The following is a 19,140-nucleotide window of genomic DNA, read 5'->3' as shown; positions in this document are numbered from 1 at the left end:
AGCACTTTCCAACGGGGAAAGTGAAATATAAGCAACGTGAATAGAATTGCAGACCTCTATCAACTTAGAAAGCTTAAACTGATCTTGACGTATTTTTCAGCTGATACAATCTATACACAGTAGTGGGATAATACTCAGAACCCCTGTATTTGGGATTCTCAATAGCTTTCATATTATACTAATTCTAATATGGTTCCAGGCAGAATCTATTTAAACTACTCTTCCTGCTGCTGTCCTGTACTTGCATGTTGTTTTCCATCTAAAAAAAAAAAAAAATCTCGTTTTGAGGCATTAGAATCTGAATCAGCATTATATTTTGCAGCTGAATGCTACAGTAATATCTTAACTGAATGTCATGCACTATTGCAAGAGCAAAGAAGAAATATTTGAAGCTGTTCAAATAATTGATTTTTTGGTTGAGCCAAAATGCAAGCCCTTCATTTTCTGTCCAGTTTGGAAAAACTAAATAGGGAAGACTGGGCAGTAAGTCTGAAGAGTTATTTCAGATCATGACTAAATTTGTTTGGGTTTGTTTTCTTCTTTCAAATTTTTAAAAATTGTAACTAAGTGAATTCTTAATCAGATGTTTCTATGAGGTGAAAACCAAAAAAGATGACATGCAAAAAACTTTGCAGGCATAAAAGAATTCAGTTCTTTGGAAGGGACTGTGTAAAGAAGCCTTTGTGTTTCAAATAGATTGTATAATCTAGTTTTAACTCAAGTGAACATATTCAGTAAAAAAATGACATCCTGACCTTCTCAAATTATAACCAATTTTATCAGAAACTCAAGGTTTCTTCAATATGATATGACAGTATAATATTCTAGGGGGCTGGCAAAGCAGAAGAACAAAAAAAAGCACATAGGCAAGTAAAATAATAAAAGTAGACTTTATTCTTGTTCCATAAATTTGAAGTTAGGGTTCTGAGAGGTCTTTCCTGGTATTTTGGTACATTGATCATGCAAAGTCTAACTTGCCATTCTGGTTATAAGTGAGCCAGAGATACTGCTCTGTGTGGCCCTTACAGAACAGTTGTTTGAAGGAATTGGGTATTTTGTATACAAGGCTTTGCCTGCCACTATAGGTGCCCATTATATAATGGAAGTGGTCCTACATCTGTGTATGAGACAGAAATGGACAGTTCTTATGGAGAGAGAGTTATGGCTCCCTTAAGCCTTCCCATCCATACCGTATCTGGTACTATACCCATGGGCACCAGAGAACACAATAAACTTCATTTAAAATTAGACCAGATGTGCCTAAATAAGCTGGAATTCCCTTGAGGTTGGTAAATTTGAACAAGCTAGACAAAGGGTCAAGAGCAGGAGCAGAATCATGGGTGCTTGTAGGGACACAGTGAGAACTGACCCAGAGAAGCTCATGGTTCTCTGTGGATTGCGTTTACATCCTTGGAGCTCCACTGTGCATAAACCACTATTTAAACATGAGTTCATTTTTATTTTGCTCTCTATGCAACCATGTACTTGCTCTGAGAATTACTTCCACCTGTGCAAGTTTGGTGGAGGCTTGTCAAGCTGTTTACACTTTTTAAGTGCTCTGTGACTTGGGCTGAAGTGTAGGAATTTTTCTGTGATTTGAGGGTGCTAAGGGACAAATCCTCAATGGACTTTAACTTTGTATCTCAGTCTTTGTCCTTTCAGGAGAATGGAAAGTAATTTATCAGCCCTTCCCTGTGATAAGGCCTGAGGAATATTTAGCCATGTTTATTTTTTCTTTTCCCCTAACATTGGGTAAAACAGGCAAGAGGCCTCTTTCATTGTCTGAGCAGTCCTCTATGTTTAGGTTTCCACAAGCTTCTGGAATGGCAGAGGAGCAGGAAACCTCAGCTGAGCATGTAGAGTCTCAGGTGGTCAACTTGCAAATCTGAAAGAAAGCAAATAGCTGGAATCTGAACTAAAGAAACTTGTTAGGTTTTTACAGGAACAGGCAGTCTGCCTGCCATAGAAAGGGAGGGATAGAAGTACAGAAAAGGTACCAAATTACAAAGCAAAATAGCAATTCTGCAAGAGACAAGCTATTTAAAAATCCCATCTGAGGTTCACGCTTAATAGTGGGGAAGATGAAGGCAGAATATGGAATCAAAGAATTCTAGAAATTATAGAGAATAAACCCCAGAAGCTGGGAGTGGGAGGGAGAGAAATTTTTGAAGCAAAAGCACTATAAGTGTACATTCCTGGAAATAAGTCAGGGATACATAAAGGTTTTCTGCCGAGGGAAAATGCAGAGAAAAGGAATTTTCCTCTGCTCTGAGGCAATTCTGTTCCTTTTCAGTATGACATAGCTTAGCATTTAAACACTTCACAAACTCCACTCACCTCTTTAGCCACCCCTGCATTGCCAGTTTTACCTCCTGATGTCAATTGCTCCTTTTCCTTCTAGACATAAATGTTCCTGACACAATCCTGCTTTTCCTTATGGCATAGATAAGTGAATTCTTCATAGTCCATTATACATGTAGTTTAGCTCCCATCCTTGCTCCATGGCAGATACTAATGCCTTCCCACTGCTGGTTTTCAGCATAATTGTCTCCAGCAATAGCTCAGGACTCAGCAATGACATGTGTTCCAGCTCATTGGCAAAATGGGATCTGCCATTTCCCAGAGTGACAGTACAGTCCCCAGCCTGCGAGTGCGGTGCTGTGTCCTCTGTGCATCTGGTCTTTAAGCCTCAACTAAGTGAGAATTAAAATAGAAATAAGTACACAGCAGCTAAGTTGTTGGCTAAGGAGGTTAAGAAGGAATCAGGTTGAAGCACAAGGAGAGCCAGACAGAACCATCCCTCTACTGACAGTACTCTCAAGGTGGTTTTTCATAGGGAGTCAGAATTCCTTCGCATTTTCTGTGAGACAGCTCTAAATAATGAGGAGGGAGGAAAGCAGTGAAATTCCATCTAATCCCAGGGTTTTGTTTTTCTTGTCTATATCACCTGTTTCCTAAGATGAATGCACTTAATCTTCATGAAATAGCTGCCAAGGTATTTTATCCCAAAGATGCTGGTTTAGTTTGATACTTAGCATGTGTTGTGAAGTGGTTAACTGAGGAGTAGTTCTGTCTGGCAAGAAATAAGCATCTGCCTGGGAGAGTTAATCAATTAGCTTTCAAGGATGGACTTGTGGTTCAAACACAGAGCTGAATCTCAGGAGAATCTTGATTCAATTTTTGGACCTATCTCCAACGTCCTATGTGACCTTGGGCAAGTCATTTATTTTCTCTGTGCCTCGCTTCCCCAGACATCTGTTTATTCCCTCCCACATTTTGTTTGTCTTTTCCATATGAATTTATAAAGATCTCAGGACAAAGACCCTCTCCTCATTTGTGCTATCGTCTACAGAGTATTTTAGGCATCTAAGTGAGGTGTTTTGAATATCTCTCTTGGAAGTGTTCATCTCTTTTCATTGCTCCTTGCTGTTGCAGGTGAGCAAATACTGTGACTACCCCTAGGTTTGTGAATGACCAGCATCATCCTTGTGTTACTTTCCTTGTGTATTTTCTCCCACTTCTGATGAGAAACAGCCACTAATACTGGTTTGTAATGTGTCATGCCATTGGAGACAGTTCAGGCAGGCTTTGCAGAACGGTTAAAAGTGGGTTTGTGAATCTTTATGAGAAATTTTACTAAGGACTCATGAGCTTCCTGAGAGGGAAACATAAGAGTGCTGGCTTGAAAATGTTAGGAAGCAGGTAATGAAATCCAGTATAATTATAAAAACGGTGGCAGTGAGCAGAGCAGTGGCCTGTGTCACCTATGCTTTATCTTCTGTCTAGGGTCTAAATGTTGCATGCTGTGGCTGCCCTTCCCTTGGTGGCTGTGCAGCAGTTGGCACGGCTGGGAACTAGGCAGTGAGAGGAAACCATTATTCTGGTGATACTAATGATTTTAGTAGCCTGTTGGTAATAACAAAAAGGAGAGAGACAATTGATGAAAATTTTGAAAACCAGTGAGATGTCTGTATGTGAATTCAGCTGTGGGAGCTAGATAAGGAACACAAAAGCACACAAAACAGCTGGAAAAATATCTGTTGATAAACCATAAGGACAGAGATGGAGAAGGTGTACATCAGGGATGAGGAAGAGAATGCTAACACAGTCAGGGATGGCCATGGGCAGTAACTTCAGGTGTTTGGCTAGGAGAGGAAAGGTTGGTTTTCACACCACACCCAGTTGTCACTAGAGACTTCAACCAGTACTGCACTCCAACCAGTAAGAAGTCATGCCACTAAAAAGGCCATCTGTCTGGTTAGACAGATGGCCTGGCTTTTAATATTTGAGAGATATATTCCATTTCTATATACTATATCTGTGAAATGAAATAAATTTGAAAGGAAATCTCTGGTAGCACAAAGATTGAATCTTAACAAGGTCTCATCTGAGTTGGGAATTGGCTGAGTTGCCATGAGGTTCTGTCTTCAAAATGCTGAAGTGGGCTTGGAGCATGTTAGTTTTAAAAATATGTTTTCTATTTAGTCTTCTCACAACCTATCAAAATGTAAAAGGAAAGAGTTCATGCTCTTGCAGTGCTTTTCCACTTCCTGCATTCATGTCAGCTCAATTTGTTTTCCACTCCCTCCGGCGCCCTGGGCTGCTCCAGCGGCTGCCCTCGCAAGGCTGTCACTTGGAGTTAGGCTGCTCAGTACATTCCACTTGGCAGCTCAGGTTCCCAGCTGCACAGCCCACGTCCCCTTTTCCTGGCTCACATAAGTGAGAGCTCCCATCTCTCCTCACCACCCTCATTTGCCTTTGCCAAAAGAACCCTGCCATTCTCCGCAGGGCAATTCTCATTTTGGTCATATTCACCTACTTTGAGACAGGATGGATAAGTGGTCTTCCTCCAGTGACCTATGGGACTAGGTCTCCTGCAGAGGAAGCCTGCCAGACTCTTGGGGCTGCAGATCTAGCCTTTAGGCAGCTGGTATTATTCAGGAAAACCTGCCTCCTTTGAGCCTGAAGGTCCCTCTGCGCAGCCCCTCTTTCCCTTACAGAGCTGGGCAAGCTGAAGCATGGGCTTTGCCCCAGTTCTGTTCCTGTATGATATCCACCTCGATTGGATCAGTTTTCTTCAATGTTTTCTTGCCAGTATTCTTCCCCTGCTCTTCTCTTAGCATGTTTCATTAAGGGCTCTTCATGAGGTTTAAAAGATAAAAAAATGCTGGAAATGAAACCCTAGTGAAGGAAATAGCATTCAGAAATTTTCAGAAATTATCACATTACAGATTTGGAGGGAATTGTAATGGCAGCTTTGAAAATCTGCCTGTCTCACCCTCATGCTCAGCTGATTTATTCTGTACCACTCGTACCTGAGTACCCAGCATACAAAGTCAATAGCAAATAGGTGAGGTTTCCATGGATGTATTTATATTGAAATCTTAAAGGTCACATCCAGATGGGCAATGAAGCTTTGCTTTAAACTTGAAACTAACACTTCCCAGTTGTGGTACTTCTTTGTATTTATTGCAGTGCATTTCAGAACAGTTATATGTCAAAAAGAGTTAAGAAATGGTACGAAATAAGTTGTATTTTCTTGGCTAATTAGAGGTGATTCAGCACCACACCAGTGGGGTTATACTGATTCATGTTTCAGAGATAGTTTGGGCAGTGCTGCTCAGAGAGTCATTTCATATCTGCACCCATGATTGCTTCTCAAAGAGTAGGAGCCAGGAGAGTTGGGTGGCTCCTTACCATCACCTGCCTGTGCAAGCCTGGTCCCCTCCTTTGAGCTATGGCCTCAAAGGTCTTGTCCTTGGGAGAGGGTTTCAGCCTAGTGGATAAGTTTCCCACTGGGAATGGGTTGTGTCAGAAAATTATAGCAAAGTGGCTGTGCCTTTCTAAGGGTGACTGAATGCAATGGTTAGGAAGAAATACAGAAAGACACTGTTGTGTTTCTAAGCCTGTAGAAATAGGAGCATACATTGTTGTATCTGCTTTTTACTTTTATTTCCCCTTTCTCCATAGCCCTATTGCTCCCTTCATCTTCACTTGAAGGTCTCAGACAACCCCTATACCTCAGGAAACATCGCCAGCCGAGACACTGCCCCCAGTATCATTGTAGCTTCAGGTATGAAACATTTCAAAATTGCCTGGGTATGATGTGCAAACCTGGACAAACTCTGGAGTTTGTGGAGGATGTTGGGTGGCTGTGGTGTGTCACACCACCAGTATTGGGAAAGGAGGCAGGCTGTCAAATGAAACTCCTTATGGGACTTCAGCTTGTCATATGCTTTTTATGGAACCTGGCCTTTCAAGACTGAGGAGATCATGTCCAGCCCTCTACTCCTGTGAGCGTAAGACCAAATCAGGGCATCTCCTCTGCATATGGAGGTGTGTAGAGTTGCATGTATTGGGTCTTTTATATAAATTTCATCAAACTGAATACCTTCCCTCTTTCCCCTTCCCTCTTCCCTTCCCTCTCATTTTCCTCCCAAACCCAGAAGTTCTGCAATTGCAAAATAAATAAATAGATTTACTCCCCTGATTTGCTCATTCTGCTGTATCTGAGAGGGTTCCTTCACTAACCAGTGCTCACCTTACAGGTAATATAGGCACTGAACTATCAGACAATGACATCAGCATGTTTGTTACTTCTGATGCTGGGAACACTTGGAGGCAGGTAAATGACACAGAATCACCTGGTTTAAATATTAATCATAGGAAATGTCATAAAAGTAGATTCAATCTGTCACTTAATTTTTGTTTCATTTGGTTCAGGGTAGCTTTTTGCAAATCTTTACGAAAGAGTAAACTTCCCTTCTCAAAGGTACAGAGATGTTCAAAGAAAAAGACTAAATATGTTGTTAGACTTCATATAACAGAAAATTATTTTTATTATTCTACTCAGAGTTGGACTTTGGTTTAACCCCATAGCAAAGAGAACAGAATAAATTATGAATAATAAGGGGAGAGAAAGTGTTACCTTTTACTGTTGTACATCCCTTGTGCCAACCAAACCATTTTTCTCTTTGTCCATGACTATACTTACCCAAAAATCAGCAGTTGCACTGGTCTAATTTTTGTCACTCCATGTGGGACCCATTTCACCTAAGCTGAGTTGTCCTAAATTCGTTGTCCGTATAAATGGATTATTGTGCCTTGCTCTCAAGCTAATGCAGGAAAAGACAAAATTCAGTTCCCCTTGTTCCAAAGCTGCCTAACTCTCCATTAATTGTGGAAAGAGACTGGATAATGAAGTTATATCTAGTTCCTAATATTTAGTGGAATCTCACCTGTTACGAAATACCCTCTAATGTGTTTATCCTCAGATCAGGAAATTCTGTTATTCCTATTTTCTGAATGGGATATCAAGTCATGGAGAGAATGAGTAACTTTCTCAGACTAACAAATGCTGCTGTATAGACTGGAGAGCAGATGTTTGCAGAAAGTTAATACAAAAAAGACATAGGGAGAGAAAATCTTTTCCAGTATTTGATAATCCAAGAATCTAATTATTTTGCAATGTTTGACTAGCCTCATTTTTCTGTCTAAATCAATTATTTGAGCTAGGGCCAGACATGTGCAAACACATGAAATTCTTCTTTAAACAAAAATTTGTCATCGAAAGGAGAGAAATTGTTGATCCTTGCAAAAAAGTCATATTTCTAACTTTTTGTCAAGCAAGCGAAGAATGAATCTTCCATAAACCTGGAAAAACTGGGGGAAAAAACCCCCAAACAATAAAAAACCAAGTCCAGCAACTATATCTATAATTTCTTCTACTTTATAATTTTCTTAGCACATAACTGTCCTCTGTCATGATCCTACTCAAAGAGCTATTACATTTTCTGGATACTAAGGTTAATAGGTTTAAATAAACACATATTTTTTTCCAGATCTTTGAGGAAGAGCACAGTGTTCTGTACCTGGATCAAGGTGGAGTACTTGTGGCCATGAAACACACATCTCTTCCCATCAGACACCTCTGGTAATGACTCCATCTGTGCTAAATGTCTGCTGTCCTTCTTTTCAGGCAGGAAGCAGGCAGTTAGTATGCATCCAGTCTTCTGCAGGTATAATCTAGAAAGCGTTAGTTAAGATACTGGCAAACATTAAGTCAGATAAAGCTAAAAAATCCTGGAAAGTACAGTTTACATAATCTTGGCTTGGGCCAGATCTAAGATAACATCAGTGTAATTCTACAACACTCCCAACACTCCTGGTTTACCACAGCTTGGCTTTTTGAATTTGATTGTTTATTACAAAAAAAAAAAAAAAAAAAAAAAAAAAAAAAAAAAAAAGGTTTATGCCTTTGTCTCTCATTAAGTTGCCAAAGTAGTCTAAATTTTCAGAATTATTCATGAACTTGCCTTCTATGCAGCAGGCAGCACTTATGAACCAGAATTTTGTTGAATAGGTTCAGGGTTATGTAACTGATAATGCAAAAGTGTCCTCACCAGTTAGCACTCTTGAGTGAGGAGGCAGAGTAGAGCTTTGTGCTGTTTTGTGTTACTTCCACCACAGTCAGTGTCATATCAGAATCTGAAACACCCAGACACAAGTCTTGAGAAATGATGAGTGGTTCCAGGCTTTCACTTACACTCGCCACAGGGAGGACTGCTGGTCTGAAGAGACTGTTGTGCTCCAGAAAACTAACTTCCTTAAAATGTTTTATATTGGGTACTCAAAAACAAGAAGTTCAAAATCACTTGTTTATTTAAAAAAAAATCTTATCCTTAGGCTACATTTTGCCCTTTGAGCATCAATCTTCAACCATAACTTCTAGTTTCTACCACTTAAATATTGGCCATGAGTTAGTGGTATGATGCCAGACAAGCTTGATCAATGCTCTGATTTATGATGCTTCCCCAAAAAATACTTATTTAAAGGACTAAAAAATCAGAATCCAAAAAGAGAAGCTGTTTTTCACTTCTCCATAGCAGCTGCAGTGGACTAGAGAGTCCCCTTGAGTAAAATAGGAGAGTAAGGAAAGAAAACACCAATTCTGCTTTCTCCTCTAGGTTAAGTTTTGATGAAGGGAGATCTTGGAGCAAGTACAGTTTCACATCCCTCCCACTGTTTGTAGATGGAGTTTTAGGGGAGCCTGGAGAGGAAACCCTCATCATGACGTAAGTGAGCATGCCATAATGATGCTGTTGAGGGGAACCATTTCTGGTTGGGGACCAAACTGAAGCCAAGAGTGTGGAGTCTTCTGTTGCTAAATCATCAGTTTGTTTGTGATATGATTGAGGGATTAGCAGCATGGTTCCTTGCAAGCTGCAAGCACATTATCACTTAGCTTATCAGCATGAAACCTCACTCCTCAAATTGAATGTGATATAAAGCAGAGTTACTCTTGACAGATTAATATTTGAAAGAAAAATGGTGAGGTATTTTTATACCTGTATTTTTGCTGCTGCATTCTTTTTTTTTATAATGAGGCACAGATAAGTGAGACATTCTTTTGTAAAAATGAATGACAAAATGTTGCCTGGAGGCTGACTCATGAAAAATTATGTTTAGTTTCAATGTGTTATGCTGAGTTCTGCATGATGCATAAATCTGGACTCATCATGCCAGAAACTGTGATATTTTATCTGAGATTAGATTTGTAAAAACAGGAGGTAAATTCAATTTCTGACTGACCTGTAATAAGAAGAATATATGGCTTGGAAACTACCCTGAGCTAATAAAGATTTATGAAGAATGTTCCTTCAGGTTCTGATTTTAATTTGCATGGAAGGGATTCCCAAAGCTTACAACTGAGACAAAACTCTTGAAGGTATTACTGCCTCCAGCCCCACATCAAGTCTTCTCTTGACTCTTCTCTTTGAGTTGAGTCATTTTGGATATTGTCATAAGTGGGAGGGTCTTAGTGAAGAGAATAAAAGCTACGTACAATTCCACAGTTTCTAATAGGGTTATAGATGTTTAGCAGGCTAAGTTTCACTTTCACTTTGTCAGTCCAGTGAAAATGAGTAGGACTGTCACTCCTAAAGCAATCGATCTCTGTTGGAAATTGTGGTGACTGTACCTCTGTAACTACCAGACTTCCTTTTACTGTATGTTCTTCCTGCTGCATTCTGTAGTGTGTTTGGACATTTCAGCCACCGCTCAGAGTGGCAGCTAGTGAAAGTCGACTACAAGTCCATTTTTGATCGGAGATGTGCAGAAGAGGACTACAGGCCTTGGCAACTCCATAGCCAGGTGAGAAGCAAGGAGGCTGGGATCTGACCTGAAGTAGCTAATGATCCTACAGTTCAAGATCAGCATGATCCAATATCCTTTCCTAACAGTTTGGTGTGTCAGGTCATCCCTCACTGGGTGGGTCTGTTCTGTTACATCAGTGTGTTGGCCTCAGATTGAGGCTCTGTGATCCCTGAAGGATGAACAGCTGTCTTTTGGGTATCATCCTGAACACAGGCAATTACTTCAGACTTACACAGACTTGAACAATACAACAACAGCAGCAGCAGAACTGCCCCTGAGGCCTGAACCCCTTCACTCTTACATCCTACTTCCCCATCCTTTCCTCCTTTCTCTCCTCCATCCTTCTGTGTCCTCAGAGTCAGGGTCTTAAGACCATTCTAGTTGTTTCACATTTGTTTCTCCAGTTGTTGGCCCTATTAGCCTCATTCCTTGCTCACTTGGTTTCATCCCTGTTCTGTCTGTCCCTGCCAAGGGAGTTGGGCACTTTTCTTCCCCAGTTTATTGGCCCCCATGCCCTGCCCTGTTCATCCTGGATGCAGCTGCTCCATCCCTCTCTGAACCATGGAATTCTTGCCTAGCAAGGTGAGGTGCTCTGCACAGTGCCTGCATCTGCCTCGGGGCACCTTCCCAGCTCTGCCAAGTTTGACACAACAGCCTGTGTTTCATCAGGTTAGAATAAAATATGGCCCAAATTCTGTGGTTATATAAACACCACAGGTTCCACTGAAGTCTAGAGCAAAGCACACATTTATATCATCAAAGGTTGTCTTTCTGTATATATCTTGCTGGGCAAGAATTTAATAATGAATATGAAATGTAAGTAGCTTGACTCAGACTAGCTGCTCACACAAGGCACTACTTTACACTAAAAATACCAGTTATTACTTAGATCTTTAGATGCTGAAAATCAGTACAGCTTCCTTGAAATTCAAGGAAGCATAGCATTTTATACTAGTTGCTATTCAGGCCCTTCTGTTTCATGCCATCAAATCATCAAATCAAAGCCATGAAAAAATTTTCCACAACGATTTTAACAGCATAAAAGGAAATAAGCGAGACTCCACTGTATTTTGTTCTTTGCTTTCTTGTGCTTGAATAAGCAAAAATACCAAGGATTTTGCAGTATTTCTTTGAGGATGTTGGCTTTGGAGCTTGCAGAACTATTTTTAGGAAAGCTGCTGTGTACTCTTGCCTTTTGAATTCCTTTCCACGGAGATTGCAAGGCTGAGCCTTGATCCCTAGATAGAAATATTAAGCAGGGTGTTGAAGATAGGAAGTTTTAGCATCTGCATAACAAGTAAACCCCCGTAAAACCGAACTCGTCCATGGAAGGTATTTACATAAACACACATTACTAGTTTCTACTGAATGAAAGTATTCCTGGAGAGGTCAGGCCAAAGAAATAAACCTGCTCTATGCCTTAGGCTGCAGAGGAATCAGACCATGTTCTCAGTTGCTGTGAAATGGGCCTGTATCAAATATTTATTGGCTTTGGAACGAATTCAGAACTGAATAACATATATAAGTAATCTCAGGTAATTTCTTAGTGTGTATTGGAAAAGTTGATTTAGTTTCAGTTAGAGCTAATTAACTCCAGTGTACTGAGATGGCATTTGGCTTCCCATCCTCTTCCCTTGAGTAACACGTCCTGTTGCACAGGCTTGGAAAAAGTGGGTGACGCAAATAGCCTGGTGGGCTTCAAAGAAATATTTCTGGTTTTGTTTCCAGGGAGAAGCCTGCATTATGGGAGCAAAAAGGATCTACAGGAAGCGCAAGTCAGAGAAGAAATGCATGCAAGGGAAATATGCTGGGGCTATGACCTCGGAGCCGTGCGTGTGCACAGAGGCAGACTTTGACTGGTGAGCAGTGGGCAGAAGGGCTGGGTGCCCTCACAAAGCAGCACAGAGATCCTTAGAGAGGCTGTAAGCTTGCAGAGAGTAGAAATTAATAATCATGTAGGTATCAAATTGGCTGCTCCCTGATAGTGCAGGTATGTTAAAGGAAGGAGAGGTGGAATAGGTATCTGTAATCTCCTGAAGTTCCCACGAAATTGATGCTGAGCTGACCATTTTCCAGGTCGCATCTCAGCTTTGTGCACCAGTAAGATAACAGGTCAATTTAGCACATCTAACCTTAGCAATGACCAGGAGTGGCTGAAAACAGTCTTTAGACATGTAACATCATTGTGTAAAATATAAAATAAATTCTTAACACATAGACACATATGTATATATGAGTAAAAGTAAATATATGTATCTGCAAAGTATGCCTTCAGCTTCTGGCAGTCAAGAATCTAGGAAATTCCAGGGTCATTTGTTGCATCTGGACCATCATGTTTGACAGTATCCAGCAGACATTGCTTTCATGATTTGAGTTAATCTCCTGAAGCCTTTTCTTCTGTGATGCTTGCTATGGGAAATAGAGTCCATAGGTGAGTTATGCATGGCGTGATAAAATCTTCAGCTGCTGGTTTAATTTCAATATTACTGCTGACTCACAGCAATTTGCACAAAAAAGGCAGGGAACCACATTATTGAAATCTCTTTCTTACTTTTTTTCCTCCAAGTCTGCAAGTTCCTGAGTATCTTGGATGAGAGAAATGTTGGCTCTTTGGCAGTGCCAATAAACTCCCTTTGTGCCTCACCCACCCAGATCTATGTCATGCTACTAATTAAACCCAGAATCTGCTACATGAATCCTGAAAAGATTGATCTCATCAATATTTCGTATGGAAATGTATAGTGTTTCCCTTCTCACTCCTCCATAAATATAGAATATTTTTTCTACATAAAATCACAGAATTGCAGGAGGCTTTTATATTGTGTCAAAAAAAGTCAATCCTCTTGCTCCAAACAATAACAATTATGGACATATTTTGGCACAGATTCTGTCAATGTGGTTTCTTGATGGTTTCCCCATTTTCCATTTAGTTCTTTTCTAGGGAGAAGATCTGTGTATAGTTCATCATTTAGGTGTTCAAAGGTCCTGGATGTCAATCATTTAACATTTCTCTGGTAATGTCAAAAAGATAACAGCCAAACCAAAAACCCCAAACCATCATTAAAGCAAGGAAATTCCCTGAAGATTTTGACCCTCTTATAGGGCAGGCAGTACAATGCTGAGCCAACCTCCTGGCCTTATAAAAATAGTTGATGCAATTGACTCACAGTCAGTCCATTAGTGTTTAAATCTCTGGCACTCGTAAGGGACACACAAACCTGAAATTTTTGATAAAAATACGCTTTTCTTCCAGAACTTCTCTCTGAGAATTAATATATTTATTTTATTAAAATTGACTGTGTGGCTTGCTGCTACAAAACTTTGTTGCTAGGTACAGAAAAAAAGTACCACAGTGACATTTGCTGGGGGAAAACATGCTTTTATTTCTTTAATGTTCACCTCAAGGAAACTTTGTCCAAAAGCTCTGCTGGGCTGTGGGACAATGTAAGAGAAAGCTTGGATGATTGGGGATGTACAACAGGCGCTCGCAGTTCACATGCACGAACAAGACACCTCAAATCTGTTGGAAGAGGCAGAATTAGGTCCTTTTTGACCAAGAAGGACCTTTCTCCTTCTCAAGGAATCAGTTTTAGTTTAGAACAGACTGTCGTTCTTCACTCCAGTTCTCCCTGAGCTCAAGTTATTCCTACAGTCCTCAGACCTGAATTTCTACTTTATCCATTTCAGCTTCCTTCCCTACTGCATCTGATGAAAAAAACCTGAAATATTCCTTTAAGCATCCAGTTCAGAAACATTTACCAACAATACTCATCAGGAGCATAATTTTACATAGATCTGCCAAAGAAGGACAGAAAAGGAGAAAAGAAAGGGGCAAGAAAAAAAGCAATTCTGTCTGCTAAGAAAGGCAAAGCTGCTTGCTGCACCACTGTAACTTTCAGTGCCTGTCTTGTTGAGCTCTGCATGAGGCTTCACTGCCAATCTACCCTGCAGAAGTTGGGGGGAGGATTGCAGGAAAATTAGGGAATTAATTCTTGCTATGGAAGGATGTCCTCTGTGGAGGTCTTTCCTTTTCAGGAAGAAGAAAGCACTTTCATCATCCTCACTCATGGCATTTCAGTACTTTTGAATAGTCTATTTCCTTTTTTTTAAATTTTCTTTTTTTCTTTTTTGCTGGGCAGGGCTCTTAACTGAAGGAGATTAAAGGGAACATGAATCCCCCAGACGCAGAGAAGTCCCTTAGCTGCCAACACTTGATTTTTCAATCTTGAAATAAATTGGGCAGCTTTTTATATTAACATCAGTGGTTACAGGACCCAGACATGTATACAGAGAAGACAACAACCATCCCTGCCATTGTGCTGTCTTTGCTGTTTAAACAATAAGTTTGTATGCAGAAAATTTTGTTATCTAAGCTTGTCAGAGATTGGAGTAAAAAATTGTGTCTCTGTGGTCAGGTAAAGTGAGAAAAAGTATTACTGCTGTTAATCCTGAAAGTCTTTTTTTATCAGTTCAGAGGAAAAATACCAGTTATAAAAGACATAAAGATTTTCTAATGTTTTTTTCTCCTTGTGATATCACAGAACTCCAGATTCATTTCAAATCTGTGTGCAGCCCGTTGGTAATCCTTTCTCAAGGAAAAGGGCACGTTTGTTTATTGTTTCACGCAGCAACAAAACTGAGTGACATTAGAAGTGACTGGAGCTTTTCCAGCCGTGGAACCGGGCCTCTTCTGCCAGCAGACCCCTTTTATCCCGGGCCGGCAGGCAAAGGGGCTGGGAAGGGCTGGGAGCAGGTGCCGGCTCTCCGTGCAGGGAGTGGGGCTGGCAGCCAGAGGGCAATAGCGCTTCAGGAATGGGGGATTCGGGATGCACAAGAGCCCTCGGCAAATCTGTCCTAGCAACGGCCTAGAAACGAGAATCTCCTCCTTCATTTAATTGATTTGGGTAAATGGATGGCACCGTTACTTGGGTGTTATTAAAGCATTAATTTACCCGCTTTCCTCACATTGTGTTCCTCCCTGCCGTCTGAGCATTATTACAGCGATATCTCTTCAGCAGAAACACCTCCTAGACACAGATGGAAACCCTCGGTGGTGGTCATCCTTCAGGCACCTGTCTCCCAGGCCCTTTAATAGGAACTCTGAGTAAAGTGTCTCACTGCCAGTCCTCCCTCTGAACCCACTGTCATTAATAGAGGGCTTCTTCTATCAGTATTCCCATATCTTACACCTTCATGAGAAGCATGAACCTGTTGATACTGGTGCTAGTGGTTTTGGATAGCCAGAGAGGCACAAAGGAGCCTTAGTGAAATTGGGAATCAGGTCTATTTATTTCACAAATTATATCAGCAGAGATCAGGCTGGCTCTTTATATCTCTGGCACTTAAATTACAGCCCTGCCTGCTGGGGTTAGTTCCTATGCTAAAACATCAGAGTCCTGCATCAGGAGAAACTGTTCTGACAAACCACGGGGAGGCAGGGGCCGGACACTGAGTGTGGTTAGATTCTGCTGCCTTTGTGTCAGCACCCATGAGTTCAGATCATGCAGGTGCCAGCTCTGAAATACACCTACATTTGCACCCTTTGGTTAACTAACTTTGCTTTCTCATTGCTATGGGCTTGGGTAGCTAACAAATAGTAATTTAGAATGAATTTTTAATTCATTTTGGGTGCTTGTGAAAAATGCAGATTCACTATGCAAAGCCTGCAGTTCATCTCTGCATCTTAAGGTCCTGGATATCTACTGGGCATGGATTTATTGGAAAGATTCTGGGGATTTTAGGTTCTGTATTAACATAAGCTGGTATAGCTCGACTCCAAATACTGTGATGCAATTATAATCATACACCTTTGTAGATGCACAGTTCAGACTGTAGCTGAACCCATCCTTCTCCGAGTTTAATCCCATATCAGGTCCTGTAGGACTGGGGAGCAAGCACAGCTCCCCTTTAACACAAATCTAGACTTGCATCATGGTTAAATACTAGACAATGGTATTAGGTGAATAAAAAGCTAGTGAGACTTTTCCATTGCTGTAATTTCCATGACTTTTCCAGTTGTTTTTTCCCACCAGGGCTTTTGGAAGCTGCAGAAAAAAGGTGACTATTTTCAGAGATAGCTTAATTCCAGCCCATTTAGTGTCTGAACCGTTTGGGAAGCACAGCATGGAAAAACACAAGTAGCATTTCCAGCTTCTGGCACAGTTGACCTTAAAGTGAAGCTGGTAATCTTAAGGAATTTCTCTGTTACATGCTAAGTCATATCTTGATTTTTAGAAGCTATGAACATGGCAATCACTCATCCAAATTAACTGGTTATTTCTATATCTTAGAGCAGTAGGATTTTAATAATTTCATGTGAATTAACAGTTCTTCCAAACAGTATGTTTGTCAGGTCTGTTTTCAAATGACAAACTTCCTTAAGGGATTTCTTTTCTTTGATTATGACCTGTGCTGAAAATAACATTAGGTAGAGGAATTTATCATGAGCATTGAGCAGAGATACAAAACGTCTGGAATGAGAATGAATTTGTATCTAATTACAGAAAAGAACTTGCAGTTCTACTTGACTAAGAAAAATAGGATTCCAGTTTAAACCAGTAAAAGGGTAAAACCATATTCAGTGAGAGCCACAAGATAGGCTGCTTCATACTGATAAAGCAATCCCTGATGGCAAAAGCTCCACTCCTTTTTAGGAGATACATTATCTATGTCACCTGAGTTCTTTTCAGGCAGGCGCAAAATATCATCAATATATGCAAATTCCAATTCCCAGTTCCCAGGCAATGACTCGGGGAGCTGATTGCAGGCTGAGGCTGATGCCCTCCCCATCTCCAGACTTTGCTGTACTGGCTCGTGCTATGGCAATCCAATTGATGGTGATGCTTGTTGATTGCTACAAAGCCTGTTGTGCCAAATTGTAGGCAGCAATTTGTTGTCAGCATCAGTGTTCTGCGTGCAGCAGCCTGTAGCCAAGGAATTCATTAGATTCCAAGACTGCGGAGGTGAACGAGTGGCTGCTGCATCTGTAGAGGGATATGGAGCAGCAATTCATGTCATTTACTGGGATGATATTTCTGTAGGGCCTTAATGAGCCAGATGATTTGCAAGCCCAAAAAACAACACTGTGAAACTTCTGTGCTTGTAACTATTTCTGCTGTGGAAAATCCTAGGATTTCTTTCTCTTGACTTTGAGAGATGTGATCCAAGTACAGTCAAAACTAGTTAAGTCCAGCTTGGGTTGCCCAGATGTACAGGTAGGAATAGGAACCAAAATATTAGCTTGAATCTAGGCACGTGAATAGTAAGAAATCCCAGACTACTGCATCAAATTTGACTGTGAGTGCTGATCCCCTCTGAGACAGATTTTGCTGTATTAGTTTTGTTTTCACCTGGTTACAGAACATTGTGTGTGCACAGTGTTACAGCTTTTTAATTAGAGTCACACACGATAACTTAGGAATACAGTGCTGCAGAGTGTTTACAAATGAACTACAAAAGTACAGGAGTCCCACTTGTATGTAAATATTTCTTTTCTCCAAGCAAATCAGAATGGTGTTATTCTTCATTACAAAGTGTATTCTGCAGCTATAGTGTTCTTATTCCAACAAGGATGATTATAGAAGCACATGGCACTGGGAGAGTTGGCTGGCTGATGCTTCCAAAGCAATTAAGCAACAGTGAGTTGCAACCATCTGAGTAAATAGATTGATGAAAATTCAGTCAAAAAAAATGAGGAAAAGACCATTTAGGTCATCTACTTCATTGCTGTTTCCTGGAGTATGTTCTCAATTACTTGTTGTAGATACCCCAAGCACCACAGCTGCCAAAATGTTCCTTTGGAACAGTCATGCAGCCTAATAGATGTTCAGGAGTTTTCCCAAGTGATATGCAGCATTAAATTTCTTTTGCTTAATGTCATCTTTTTAATTTTGCCAATTTAAGATTGCCTCAAAACACTTTTTCTTTATTCAGAAGAGAATGAAGCAGAAGTAAAAAGTGGTGACAGAATTCTTTTCGATGTCTTTTCTTGATAACCAGAACAAAAAACTTTAAAAAGATAAATTGAAACATATTTTCTCCTTTTTTTCTTCTTTGTCTTATATCTTAGACCAGTACCAAGCCTCTTAAAATTGTTTATTCGTGAGTAGTTAAATTTTTTTAAGTCATCATGCTTTTTCAAGACACTTGAAAAAAGTCTTCATTAAGTTAAACATTCTTCTTCTTGTTGTTAATATTCTTCTATAAATATCTCTCTTGTTGATGATCTGTTAGGTCTCACCCTGGCCATGGACTGATGGCTGTGTTGTGACAGCCCTGGGAGGAGCTGTAGCAGGGGCTCCACTAACTCTGACCAGGTTGTTGGGAGTTCATCCATCTCCTGCTTTTTCTCGCTGCTTTTTTACATACATATACAGATATGAGCCCTTAATCACATAAACTAATGCTGCTCTAATCCTCTTTTCTTAGAAAACCAGGCTACTTGATACCAAGACACTGTAGATAATAAGTATAAAAAATGCTTTGCAGAAAAGTGCCATTTTCAGATCAAGGGTTGTGTTGCAACTGGAATATTGGAATGGAGTTGGTGGACTCTGTGTAGCAGTTCTCAGAAATGACATCCTATTACTTCTCCATTATGAGCTGTGGAGAAGGCTTAGTAAAAGGAACAAGAATGGTTATCCAGCCAAGTAGTCCTCATTACTCAACGGCTGGAAAGTAAAACCACATGTGAATGGAATACTGATTAAAGAGGTTTTCTGTTTGTTGGAGGTTTTTCTTCCCATAATAACATTTTTTATAGAGTCTTTGTTTACTTGGAATCAGAAACAATTTGAAATCTTTTTAGTGAAACCAAAGCAAACTTAGTAATAACTAAACTCAAATTGTGACAAAAGATTAAAGTTTGACTCATTGTTTCTAACATGATTTTTGGTAGCATTTCCTTTTTCAAACAAAAAGAGAATTGAAGATCACAGACTTCTTTCCCATTACCAAATACGCTGTTAATGCCTTCAGGCAAGAGCT

General features: G+C 40.3%; 1 protein-coding gene and 1 long non-coding RNA gene across 5 annotated transcripts in view; one reads left to right on the top strand and one right to left on the bottom strand.

The window, feature by feature from the left end:
• The window catches only part of LOC121660173 (VPS10 domain-containing receptor SorCS1-like), a 264,051-nt gene that overhangs the window by 206,669 nt on the left and 38,242 nt on the right, over positions 1-19,140 (top strand). For all 4 annotated transcript variants that reach the window (XM_042019278.1, XM_042019275.1, XM_042019277.1 and 1 more), the window contains exons 11-16: positions 5,971-6,073; positions 6,549-6,625; positions 7,842-7,933; positions 8,967-9,074; positions 10,035-10,152; positions 11,884-12,014. In XM_042019278.1, coding sequence (XP_041875212.1) covers positions 5,971-6,073; positions 6,549-6,625; positions 7,842-7,933; positions 8,967-9,074; positions 10,035-10,152; positions 11,884-12,014 — 629 coding nt within the window. The remainder of the gene's footprint in view (positions 1-5,970; positions 6,074-6,548; positions 6,626-7,841; positions 7,934-8,966; positions 9,075-10,034; positions 10,153-11,883; positions 12,015-19,140) is intronic.
• Positions 872-2,681, bottom strand: LOC121660175. Its single transcript, XR_006014555.1, has 2 exons — positions 2,338-2,681; positions 872-1,885 (listed from the first exon to the last, which is right to left on the bottom strand). It is a non-coding gene; the product is annotated as an uncharacterized LOC121660175 (long non-coding RNA).

This window comes from Corvus kubaryi, unplaced genomic scaffold (genome assembly GCF_017639235.1).
Source record: "Corvus kubaryi isolate FWS band 111438036 unplaced genomic scaffold, C.kubaryi_AGA036_p1.0 138, whole genome shotgun sequence".
Lineage (NCBI taxonomy): Eukaryota > Metazoa > Chordata > Aves > Passeriformes > Corvidae > Corvus > Corvus kubaryi.
This window is presented reverse-complemented; position numbering and strand designations above follow the sequence as displayed.